Source organism: Melospiza georgiana, chromosome 2 (genome assembly GCF_028018845.1).
Source record: "Melospiza georgiana isolate bMelGeo1 chromosome 2, bMelGeo1.pri, whole genome shotgun sequence".
Lineage (NCBI taxonomy): Eukaryota > Metazoa > Chordata > Aves > Passeriformes > Passerellidae > Melospiza > Melospiza georgiana.
In genome coordinates, this window is record NC_080431.1 from 16,887,504 (window position 1) to 16,900,458 (window position 12,955).

General features: G+C 42.4%; 1 protein-coding gene across 1 annotated transcript in view; it reads right to left on the bottom strand.

Annotated features, from left to right (window-relative positions):
- Positions 1–8,932: 8,932 nt before the first annotated feature.
- ANKRD10 (ankyrin repeat domain 10) overlaps positions 8,933–12,955 on the bottom strand; it is a 37,312-nt gene continuing 33,289 nt past the window's right edge. The window contains exon 6 of the mRNA XM_058018652.1: positions 8,933–10,584. Within this exon, the coding sequence (XP_057874635.1) occupies positions 10,118–10,584 (467 nt within the window). The 3' untranslated portion in view covers positions 8,933–10,117. The remainder of the gene's footprint in view (positions 10,585–12,955) is intronic.

The following is a 12,955-nucleotide window of genomic DNA, read 5'->3' on the forward strand; positions in this document are numbered from 1 at the left end:
TCATTAGCTGCTGTAGGCTGATGTTGATCTCCACCTGGTCTTCACTGAGTAAGAGAATGCGGAGAGGGACCAGGACAGGGTTTATGAGGCACATGAGGTATGGATAGGGTGAAGGAGCTGGAGGTCAGTGACTTCCTTGGAGCTGAGGCTGGGATGAACACTACAGTGTCTGGCTGCTCTGGGAGGGGTGTCCTGAAAGACTAGAAGACAAAGGAATCCTTGGAGGAGTGTCATGAAAACTGGAGGACAAGGCAATCCTAGGAGGGGTGTCATGAGAGACTGGAGGACAAGGGAATCTGCACTTGATCCCTCCTGAGAATAAACCCAGGAATGAGGTGACCATTTGTGTTCCACATGTGCAACACTATATATTCAAAAGGGGAAAGGTGGTTAAAAATGCACATAAATTCATTAAAACAAGCCCTAATTTAAACTGTTCACGTGTCAGTAAGGGGTTCAGGGAGTGAGGCTGTGCATGGTTCTCACTTGGCATAGCAGAGATAGGTGGTTGGGCTCTGGGACATTTGTTAATTCAGCCACTTGAGTCAGTAGCTTACTGAACAGGCATGAGCATTTCTCTGATGCTTTACTACAGCCACCTGTCAGAGGATGGGTAGAGCAGTCAGTAATCCACAGAGATCCCCAAGGAGCTTCTGCTGCCCTTGTTGGCTTAATCACAGCAGCAAGTAGTGATGAGTCAGGCTTTCCTTAGGGCTGTGTGAGGGTCATGAGAGTGAGGGGCAGCTCTGCTGAGTCAGCTCTCTGAGCTCCAGTGACCTCCACAGCTGGCACCTAGGGACCGAGGTGCTGTGGTGTTTCCCTGTTCCCACCTGCTCCATCCCCTGGCAGGTCACCAAGCAGGCAGGATGGCTCCTCCCACGGCCCTGGGCAGATGGACCTCATGCCTGTGGTGGGCAGCCAGCAGCAGCTCCTGGGGGCCATGGCAAACAGAGGCTCACACTTGCCCTCATTCTGGACATTAAAATAGAAAGCACGTTTCTGTCTTCAGACTCCTCAGCTAATAGTGGTTTATTTCTCTCTGGATTCACCTTTTATTGTGCACCCCAACTGACACCCACTGTTTTTATTTATTAAATCTGTTTTGATGAGCCTTTTTTTCCCCCTTTTCTTTATTTTTTTGTTATTGTTTTGTTTTTTGTTTGTTTGCTTGGGTTTTTATTGATAATTCTCTCTCCCCATTTCACTGTGGTTTCAGTTCATTCAGTTGCTTCCTAGTTCTATAACTGTGACCCAGGACCTGGCACAGGACTCAGACTGTCTCTCTGCCTATACAATACCATTTCTTTCCTTACAAAGGCTTGTTTTCCTAACATCTAAACTGTGCAGAGAGGCCCACATGTTTCCATAGCCCATGTGCTCTAAAGCATAGCAAACCACTATTTAGAAGGAGTGCTCTGCAGTCCCCTGTGCAAGCCCAAACACACTCCTTGGCACAGTGCCTCTCCCATTTACAGAACAAAGCAGTCTCAGGGAGAAGGTTCTCAAGAGGGCACCAGAGCTGATGTGCACAGCAGAAATATAGGTGCAACCAGAGACCAACTCAGCCAGTATGCTCAACATGTAATAATCTGCAAGACAGAGACCTCCCACATCTAAAATGCCACACAAGGCACAGGCTGAGCTCCCCTTCCTGCAGTGTGCAACGATTAAACTCCTTCAGAGGTTCCTGAGTACACTGAAACCCACCTCTAGCCATTTGGAGCAGACAAGGGATTGTGTGGGAGTGCACAAAATGTTTGCTGGGGCTTCATTTAATGCCTTCCCCACTTTGCTTTTGTCCTTTCCCATTTTTCCTGGGATGTGTCAAACATCTGTTCTCACAACTGTCTCCCAATTTACCCCCCTCACTATCTGAGAGGGATTTTTGTTCTCACTGCACCAGCACACCTCCTTGAAAGCCTTGGTAGTGGGAATGCTGGGAGTGACTGGAGCTTGCTTGTGGTCTGCCCCAAAAGCTCCTGCTGTCTCCTGGCAGCTGTGGCTTGTGCTGAGCAGGGGAACTGCCCCTGGCAGGGTGGGGAACATCTGCTCCCTGCAGGCACCAGGGACAGAGGAGCTCTGTGCATCCTGCTGGCAACAGCCAGTGGCTCTGCACACCCTTGGGTTCGGGCCCTGGCAAGGGACAGACGGACAGAGTAGCTGCTGGAAGGGTTCTTCCAACCTCTTGGCTCGTTGTCCTCCCTGTCAGTCCTGTTTGACCCAGTTAATCAGTTCCAGGGGGGAAATTGGATGTGGAATTTCTTCTTGCTCCAGAGTCTTCCTGCATCATTTAGGCTTCCACAAAGCAAGGAAGCCCTCTCCAGGACTGGGACCTCCTTCCCATCCTCCCTCCTCTGTGAGCTATGCACCTCCATTGCTGCAGTTTGATACCCTAAGTATTGTTTGTCCCTGTTTTGGTTTTGGTTTCTTTTTCCTAGCAGATTTGGAATATTCAGTTCTGGCTTATTTCTCTCTCACTTTGCTGGTGCCTCTTCACTTTCAGTTTTAGGGCATTGCCCAAGCTCTGCAGGTCCTCAGGGAGCAGCAGAGAATCCAGGGTGGGCTGAGAGCAGAGCTGCACTCAGGGCTGCAGACAACAAGTAGTGTAAGGATGGATGGGGAATCCTACACATTTGTGTTGCCTGAGAAGTCAGAAGGGGGTCTTGAAATGAAATCTGAGATAAAGGAAGGATTTTTTTTTTCAGACTGACATATTACAGGAGCAGGATATGGAGGAAGACTGTTCTTAAATGTATAATAAATCAAACTTTTCTTCCATATAATCACAGTGGGACACAATCTGTAACATTCAGAGTATTTGATATTTTCAGATAGGTTTCTATGGGAGAAGAGGAGAAAAGACAACATCTCAGTGTTACTGCCACTCCATGTTGGAGCTGCTGTTTTCTGAACTCCTTTCAGGATGAAAAGAGGCAATCATGCTCATGTTTGCTGTCTTTAGTCCCACAGTACCCAGCTGACCTATCCAAGAGGTCCCCTGTGCATGACTTGGTTCCTGCACTCTGCAAATGGAGTCCAAGGGATGATCCTGTTCTCCAGGCTCTGGATTCAGCAGGATTATTCCCTCAGCTGTTCTGCCTTTACTATTGGGGTCATGGCAGGCTTAACCTAAACAGAGCACCAAAGACCTAACAAATGGAGCTTGTTTTGTTATTCTGGGCTTGGTGCCACGCTAACCTCGTTACAGAGCACACAGCTGGCACACATCTGGCTGGGGCTGGGCAGGGCTGCTCAGGGCAGCTCATCAACAGCTGGAGGAACACAGGGCTGCTGCAGCCACCAAGCCTGTGCCACTCCCAGCAGGGGAGGCCTGGCACCAGGGACTGGGAGCTGCTGGTCCTGCTGTGCCAAGGGATCTGCCAGGAGTGGGGCCATGCTGTCCCTGCTGCTTCCCTTCCCTCTGGAACCTTCCATCCTGCAGCCCTTTGGCCCTGCAAGCCCCACAGCAGGTCCAGCACAACCTCACCTGCTGATGGGAGGGCTGCCCTGCCAGGAGAAGCTGGCTCTGCAGGCACCTGGGAAATGTGGAGGTGGTGCTGCCACTGTGTCAGATCCTTGCTCCTTTTCACACCAGCATGGATAATGGTGATTCTTTAGCTCCAGAAGAGCAGATGGAATACTCTTCCTCCTGTGAAACTGCCATCTACCAGATGTGGCAGGACAGCTGCCCCTATTGATGGAGGGAGGCAGCACTGCTCATGTAGAGAATTGCTGTGCATTCAAAAAGGGATGATCAATGATGTTTTACTTGATATCAACACCAGCCTGTACCTGCAGGATGATGCTCTGAGATGAAGAGTGAAGATCTATCTAGGAAATGGTGACGGCTTCAGTGAAACAGTGTCCAGCCCATCAGCTAATGGAAAACACCTCTGTGATTTATCAATACTAGAATTTCAGCTGAAAATGCAGACTTGAAATATTAATTATGAATATAGTCCAATAAATAAATCCCTGGGCATTTTATTAGATATACTGTATATAAAAAATCCTAAGGATTTTACACTTCCTAGAATTTACAGGATTTTCTGGTTGGAGATCTTATAGTAGGAAGCACTGCTTGATCTCAGGAACTACCATTTAAGTAAGTACTGAATGCATCATGCATATACTTTTTGCTTGGTTCTTCTTACATTGTATACTTGCCTGATTTTCATAATTTGTCTCTTTGGTATGGATTTTTAGAAAATATCTGTATTATATTGTGTGTCAAATATGAAACAGAATAAATTCAGTTCTAAGCTAGGTAGTTAAAGTTACTGACACGTGATCCAACTCTCAACACCTTTCAGAAACAATGAGAATAAAGGGAATAAACCTCAACTTCTCCCCCCCATACAAAACCTGCAGGAACAATGAAGTTTGTGGCTGGAAAGCACAAGTGTCTTTGGTGGCACTGAGCTGCCAGCCAGCACTTACAAACAGCACTTGACCCTTCAGTAACATCAAAAGGAGAACTCTTCCAATACGTGGCATTTCCTCTGCAGTAAGATTACATTGTACCTTTGTAGCAAAAGAAACTCAGACAAACCTATTTTTCTCCTTTAACTTACAGTTTTAGCTGGCAAGAAATATAATTAAGACTATGCAACTTAATTTTGTGTTCAGCTTCAAGTACTTGGTTATTTCCCTGGTGGAACCCTGCTCAGATTAGTGATAGAGCCAGGGCACTTGTCTCCAGTGACTGCACTTCAGCCAGCTAAGCCTAATTCCTGCTGATCTGGGAATGGTTATCAAGTCCTGGATGTGCAGCTCCATCTCAAGGAAGCAAAGAGAAGTTACTCATCAACACTTAGGCTTTCTGGTGAGGGAGATGATGCCCAGCTTTCATTCTCATATCACAGGTAACATTCACTATGCTTTTTGGGGAATGGGGTATGATTTTGAGAGTGATAGAGCTTTTAAATAGGATATTAATAATTCCCATTCCCAGAACTGAAGTAGATGGTTCTTTTATGAATTATTCCACTGTATTAAAAAAAAATTAAAGCCAGATATGCTTTAAAAATAAACCATCTGCCTTAAACCAGAGTTCTTTTGATCCTTGCCTGTGAACAACCAGGCACCAATATGAGACAGGAAACTCTGGGAAAGGAAGGAGAGGTGTGAAATGTCTGGGAGTCATTAAGCAGTGCAGCAGAAATGTAGTTACCAGTTGCCAGGAATAGTAAATCCTGCTTACACAAGACTCTTTTTTTCCCTCTGATTCAGCTAGGTCTCAAGGATTTTGGCTCTGTGAATCTGTGTTCCCCAGACCTGCAGCAGCAGCAGAATGGGATGCTCCCAGGGTACCATTTTCCACTCCTGCCTCTTATGCTTCAGCCTAATTGCTGCACAGCACTGTCCAGCACAGCAAGGTGCCACGTCCATTCCTTTTTGTCCCTGTAGGACATCCACAACACTGCTCCATCCCCAGGTTACCTGACCCCAAACATGGCATCCAGGACTTCCACCCTGGAGCATCAAGAAATTAATTTTAGCTGTACCTTGACACAAAGCCATACTTGGATTTAGGGGCAAATAACAGAAAAAGAACAACAAAACACCTCAAACCCAAAAAATCACTTATTAGAGTGCCAGAGAAGGTGTGGGGGTTTTGTCACAGAGGCCCCTAAAGGCACAATTAAAAAGACTTTCACTGGGTTAGTTAGCAGCCTGGAGAACATGTTTCAGGGTTATAATATGTCATGGGAAGCTGCAGTGGGTATCACAGGTAATGGCTCCAGCCCCCTCAGCCTCTGCTGCTGCTGGCCTGCACTCCCAGAGCAGGGCACCCAGAGGATGCACTGCCCTGGCTGTGCCAGCCTGGAAACACAGCCTGGGCACTCTGGGCTGGGGAAGGTGGCTTGTACCCACTGGGAGAAAGTGGCAGTGCACACAAGAGCAGGAGATGTGAGCAAGGCTGCGGCTGAGAAGTGTGTGCGTAGCAGCTGTACCGGAGGTGTCCCTTGCGGGACTGCAAGGAATCCTGCTCTGTCTAGGTGTGTTTTCTGCTCAGACTTATTCCCATGGTTGTGAGGCAGCTCTTTTGGATGTACGACATCTGTAAGTGGAATGGCAGAAGCTCGGTAGTGATTTGTAACTTGGCTATAAACAGGAAGGTGGGGTTCAGTTTCAGACTGCAGGAGGACAATAGTTTGTTAAAGCAGTGAAATACACTGTATTACAGAGTGTCCTTTGCTCGCTTACAGAATGAGAGCCAGAGCAAGGATCAGGATTTGGTCAGACCAGCAACCAGGAAAATTCACAGGGTGTGAAAGTTATTTGTAACTGCTCTTAAGGCCAAGCAGCATCTCATCTTAATCTAATACCTATCTCAAATGAAAGCCTTTCTTCATCACTGTTAGAAGTTTAGACTAGATTTTATTTGGAATCAGGGGATTGTTAAAAATATTAAGGACTCTAACTACGTAAGAAGTAGTGTAACACTTCCCTCTTCCCTCTTCCAATGCTGCTAATTTTAACTACTCAGTCAGAAATATTCTGTATGTAAAAATACTGCCTGAATCTGTACTGACTTGTACTTCTGCCAAAATTCTGCAAACAGTTTTGAAAAACAAAATAGGAAAGGAGCTACATTTAGGGGGAGTTAGGGCAAAAACATCTGCATCAGCCAGAAAGAAATAAACTGAAATTTCACACAAAATTGAGAGTCAAAGAGATTATGAGGAAGATGGTGAGAGTAAGCAGTTACTGAACTCCATATGACATTTGCAGTGGTGCTATCGAGTTACATCTGGCAGATGGAAAGAAAACTTTGCTTTTGGACAGCCATTTCCAGAACCAAGGTAAGAGTAAGACAAAGCAATACCTGAAAAAAAAATGTTTGCTTGATGCAAGTATTGAGAATTTGAGACTTGGACACAAGGCTCAAACGTGAACAGTGCTACAATACAGCTGCCCTTGCCAGGCAAAGAGCTGGTGATACTTTAGCTCCAGGTGTTTTTAACCCAGCAGCCTCTTCAGAACTGCAAAGCACAGCTTCACTCAAACAGCTCAGCACTGCTGTCAGCAGAATCCGAGACTCGGCAACTCAGGCCTGACGAGGGCTTGGGAGCTGACAGCCTTCTCAGACTGCCTCAGCTGTCTGGCACAGCAGCCCCAGCAAAGTCTTCTGCATTTTTACAGCAAGATATTTAAAAACAAGGCCTCTGCATCATCAATAATTGCATGTACCTGCCCACTGCAGGAGGTTTGGAAGTAGATGATTTTTAAGGTCATTTCTAACCCAGGCCATTCCATGATTCTGTGGTACGGAAAGACACAGCTGCACCTGGCACAACTCATTCTGTGCTTGACAATCCTTTACCTACCTGCTCAGCACAGAAGTGCAGCTGGATCTGCTGAGCTCATTACTTTTATAACTTATTGCTCACATGTGTCTCAAATTACAAGGCAAACTGAAATCCAGAAAATTCCAAGGAAGCATGAGAATTTTTTTTTTCCCTGTGAGTGTGATATGGGCTCACAACAGCAGCATACACTTGGGTATGTATTCACCAACCTCAGCCACGCCGAGACTCTGTGATTCCCTGTTTCATGTTTCATTGAAGATTTATGGGATAATTTAGGAAAAAGACTTTAGATGGCCTTTGCAGTAAATAAATGTATTATCGCAAAAAGCACCTGCAAAAATGCCATCTTTGAATTCTCATCCTTGATTTGATGTTTTAGAATTTATACATCTCAGCTCTTGCCTGAGTCATCCTCTGTCACAGAGCTCTACCTTTGCAACATTAACTGCAGACAAAGAAACCTGGGGGACACACAAAGTGCACCAACATCACATGGCCCTCACTGGTCTTCTCCACGTAATCCTAATTTAACAATTGGCTTCAATGGGTCCTGACAACAGATACAGATCTCCAAATCTGTCTCTGTATCAGCATGTGGCTGAACACACAGGCACAGAAGTGCTTTTTAAAATAATTTGAAGTACAATGTCTTCCAAGGTATTTTTGGGTGAAAATGTGTGAAGAGCAAGTGAATGAAAACCAAATGTACACAAATTTTAAAAATCTTGCCTTATGAGCAGAGCATAAATCTTATCTTGCTAAAATTATCTCCCTAACATTATACTCTCATATGCCAACTTACCAAAGCTGTACCCAAAGCAAGCTCTCTAGGGATCAGTTTACAGCCGTGGAAAGATGGAGTAAGGTAACATGGCAGTGCTTATTATGAGCTGCTTTCATTTATTTGAAGAAGTACCAGAAAGCATATGGAGCAAACCTGGCAAATACTAAGAAGATCCCCAAGCCCAAATGCTGCAGCAAATGAGAGCCACTGTCTCCTGTCAGTACAAGGGCAATGGCTCCTTTAATTAAATTAAACCATCTAAACCAGGGCCCAGGTACAGCACAAGCAAGTGGTTAATGTGCATGCCAGAGCAGCTCATCTCAGGTGACACTCAGCTTTCACTGATGAGCTTTTTTTTTTTTTTTTTTTTTTTTTGTTTCCAGAAGGCACCGAGGAGTTCTGCTGGTCTGCAAAAGAACTGGTGAATTTTCCTGTCAGTCCTACTCTCAATCTGAATACACGGGGAGCATCTCGGGCCTAGTGACCCATACAGAGTGTAAAGGCTTATTCAAACACTGATTCTCTGCAATGAGTAGCACTTTGCTTAAAAATGTTCGAATGAGACTATAACTTTTTTTTTATTTACAGACAGGCAGTATTTTAACCTAGTATTTTTTAAGCTGAAGGCTAATGCAACTTGTCATACACCAGGTATCCAGTTTGTTTCTGTAATTCAGTCAAGGAGAACTTGTTGGGCTGTTCCCATTTGCTTTCATATACTGACAAGAAGAAATTCACCAGCAGCATTGAGCAAGATTATGAGAATTGTGACTTATAAACTACTGAATGCTTTCTCAACTTGCCGGTAAAATAATAACATCTAAACAAAGTATTCAGATACAATGTAATATGTTTCTTTATTTTTTTAAAATCCAATTTGTAAAGGTCCCTTTTTAAACAAAACAAGAACAAAAAAATCAACACAATTCAGAGGGCTTATCTCATTTACCATATTCTTCCCCACTCTTCACTTATAACACAAACAGCAACTTATAGTATTAGTGCTCATATAGTGCACTTATATGAATTTTGATCTGTGTATTAAGCATTAAATACAATGTATTTTCCGTGAGCATAGCCCAAAGAGTACACAACGTTACATTTTCAAAGCATATGTTAAAAAAAAAAGACAATAAATGTATATCCAGGACAGTCAAACTTAAATATTTTGACTTGGCAAATTCTATAACAAGTAACAGCAATTTTAAACTGCGTACAAAGCAGAACAGTGCCAACATGCCTCCAGTCTGTGAGCTATGGTAAAACATCAAGCACACATACAAAGGAGAGAAGCCAAAGAAACCCACCACAGAGCTAACCTGAGGCACACCCAACTGCGACCCAACAAAGGCGGCCCACGCCCCCACTCTGTAATGCAAAGAGCCCAACAACAACAGAAAGCATTTCTACGCTACAGAAAGTGAACAGCAACTCTTTCCAAATTTGTCTCCGCTTTTTAAACAACTCGTTCAAAAAATTTAAAGATGAACATCTAATTATACCAAACAAATGTACAAACTATAAAGTCAGAGAAGCTCCAGAAGATTGCCACTTTCAACCTTGCATAGTGAGAGCTGGCATTGATATTGCTACCATAGCTTCAGCAGAAGATACGGAAAAGAAAAAAAATTAGCTCTAAGTGATGCACATATGTAGCATTTTCTTCACAAAATTCAGTTAAACATTGTTTTAATAAAAGGGAAAACAGCTCTAAAAAGGGAAAGATAGTGTTCACAAGCTTAGAAAAAAAATACAAAACCAGAACATTCCATAATAAAAAAATAAAAATAAACATTCCATCATGACAGCACCTATTTTATCACTAAATAAGCCCCATACATGCAACAAACTACAACTATCGTATAAGGCCATCAAATTAAAGGTTTACTTTTCATATAAACAAAGTGTAAAAATAGCAACAAGTTGCGATCTTCAAATTTAATGCTATGTGAGGATTCTGTCCCCCCAGTTTCATTTGGTAACAATTTCAATATGGTTTGATATAAATGTCATTCATCTAGGAACCGTGGTACAAATACATTGTGCCTAGGACAGTATTGTCATATCTCTGTTCGACCTTGACAGAATTGGAATGCTCAACAACACTACTGAGCTCAGGGATGCTTTCAGCAGTATCCCCAAAACCATGATAGTGTCCATAGTGCAAAGTGTCCCCAGGGTCTTCCACCCAGGAGGGCCGGTTGGAAACACAGCTACTGGGGCTCCCATTGAGGTGCAGGGACCCACACATGTCAGTGGAGCTGCTCATGGCTTTCTCGGGCTCCTCGGTGCCGTTGGCGGCGTGCAGCCGGTGCCGGCTGGGAGAGGTGACCCCAGGAACGGCGCCGTTGGGTGCCAGGGCCAAGCACTCCTCACGCCTGGCGTCCATCCCCCCGAGCTGCTGCGCGGCGCTGAAATCCAAGTGTCCATTGATGGCACATCCATTTGTCAGTGCACTCAATATGGAGCTACTGCTATTCATATCTGCATTAAGAAATACACCTGTCACCAACAATTAACGGTAAATCGAAATACATCAAAACGTCTCCACTATACTTCACTTACTTAAAATTGTTTCCATACACAGCTTTGAAAATAAATCTATCCTTTCTTTATAACAATGCAGGCAGTTCCAAGTAAGGAGATCTGACCAGCAAATTTGTGGCATGGATTCTTACGTTGAAAATGCAACTATATATTCACATTTGTTTTGAAAATATGCCTATATTGATCTTTGCAAAGACAATGTGAACTTCTCAGATTTTTTTTTTCATTTAACTGTAAGAAGTGCAGCTGACAACATTCTGGACAATGTTTTCAAAGGAGGAATAAAAGTGATCTTTCCACCTTCATTGTAATGCTCTCTTGGGATGGAAGATTATGTACATACAAGAACTGAGTATCTGTGAGATGGTGAAGGGTGGGTTTTTTTCCATTTTTCAGCTGTAATTTAACTGTGGCTTTTTTTTTCTTTTTATTTGTAACTCTCAGAGTACAGTATGCACTGAAGTAAGTCACATAAAGAAATGTTACATTAGAGTGCTAATATAAAATGTTTCCAAGTTCCTTTATTCAGAAAGTACTTCAATGTACCTAGCAGCTTGCTAAATAACATACTGGGAAGGTTTGTATTTAATGCTATGTTTATAACAGCATGTGCACAATCCACATGCAAAATGCCATACAACAGCAACAGCAGAGTGCACAGAAGACTAAAAAATACTAGTAGGAAACAAAATTCTAAAAATGTACATGTAAAAATCACTGACTGTTTTGAAGCAATTTCCCCTTTGAAGTTAGTAATTAGTACAGTAGGTTTTGTTTCCATGAACAGATTTCATCAGTCTGTCTGAACTGCATGTTTTTGCAGTGGTACTCAAAAGTACTAGCACAAAAAATGCATGACACATTCTGCCTTTAAAATATAATTTATGACTATATTGCTAAAGATGAGCAAGGCAAACATAGCAACTACAGAGCTATGTGGTGACATTTTAAGATTTTACATTCTGTGATTATCCTTGGATACATGCACATATGTTTATGCCTCCATGAACGCATAAACCCATGTGCAAAACAGGATTGCATTTACTGCGTGTATGCAAATTAATTCAGTTAATTTAGTCTGTGGGCAACTTCCCACATTTGTATAACACTGGGTTCCCATTTAAGTGACACATAATGAGTACCACTGTCTGACAAGGAAGAATCTGGAGTTTGGTTCTCTCTGTTTTTTGCATGGCTATTATTTGAAGCACGAATTACAACACTGATACTTCACAGACACCAGTATGTTACACAAGAAATGTGTCCAATTTGTAACTCCCTGGATGTACCAACTGGAGTTCCCCATTTAGTCCCTACATCAGTTAAAATAACCACATCAGCCAACCTCACTAACCATGAATTCTCATTAAAAGTGGAAAAAAACCCCCATAAACCCATCACGACATCACAGTTAATACTTCAGTGATAAAAACGCACAGAAGGAGTTTCATATAGTGTTTATTAACTGAAAAGTGCAAACTGCTTAAAAATAAACCATTATAGGCTGGTTTTGCCAAATCAAATTTAATAAATCTGGCACTTCTATTAGGTAATATGCAAAAGTAGCTAATGAATAGTTTTAGTGATAATTATAGAATGCTATTATTGGTTAAAAACGAGCACCTGTAGTAATACAGCAATAGTATATATTTATGAAATAAAATAATTTTTCCATAAATAAGAACACTTAGTAATTATCACTGGAAAATACCATAGTCTACTTTTAAAGTATTGATTATATATATGTATATCTATTTATTCCTAATATATTAAAATATCTATTATTATCATTCCCTTTGTTGACTTGCATCTGTGGTATAAAGCATAAACATACTTCTGGCAGAAAAAATTGATAAATAAGAAATTAATTTCTGAATGTAATAATGCACGACTGTAGTAACTCCATGTCTTAAACTACAAAGTGCAAAAAAGGCTGACCCAAGACAGTTTTAATCAAACTCTATACACATCCCATCACCAAAAGCATCTTGATTAAGCAGCCCTTAAAAAATCTAGAGCATTAATATAGAACAATCCTAGTAACATTTTGACCGTTTCATTATGATTGGTACAAAACACAAAATCTGTTTTCCCAGGTACACTAGTTCTAAATAGTAGATTAGAACTGTGATGTCTGGTCTTCTATTTACATAAAAAACCCCACAGCAGGATACTGCACTTATGTCATTGTGTCTGAGCAAGTTCTGAAGACAAGATGTATGTCTAGATTATTCTCTATAGCATTTATTGTACTATTTTGAATATAGTTTTGTCATAATGTTATTTTCAAAGCTAGAATATGCTTCCC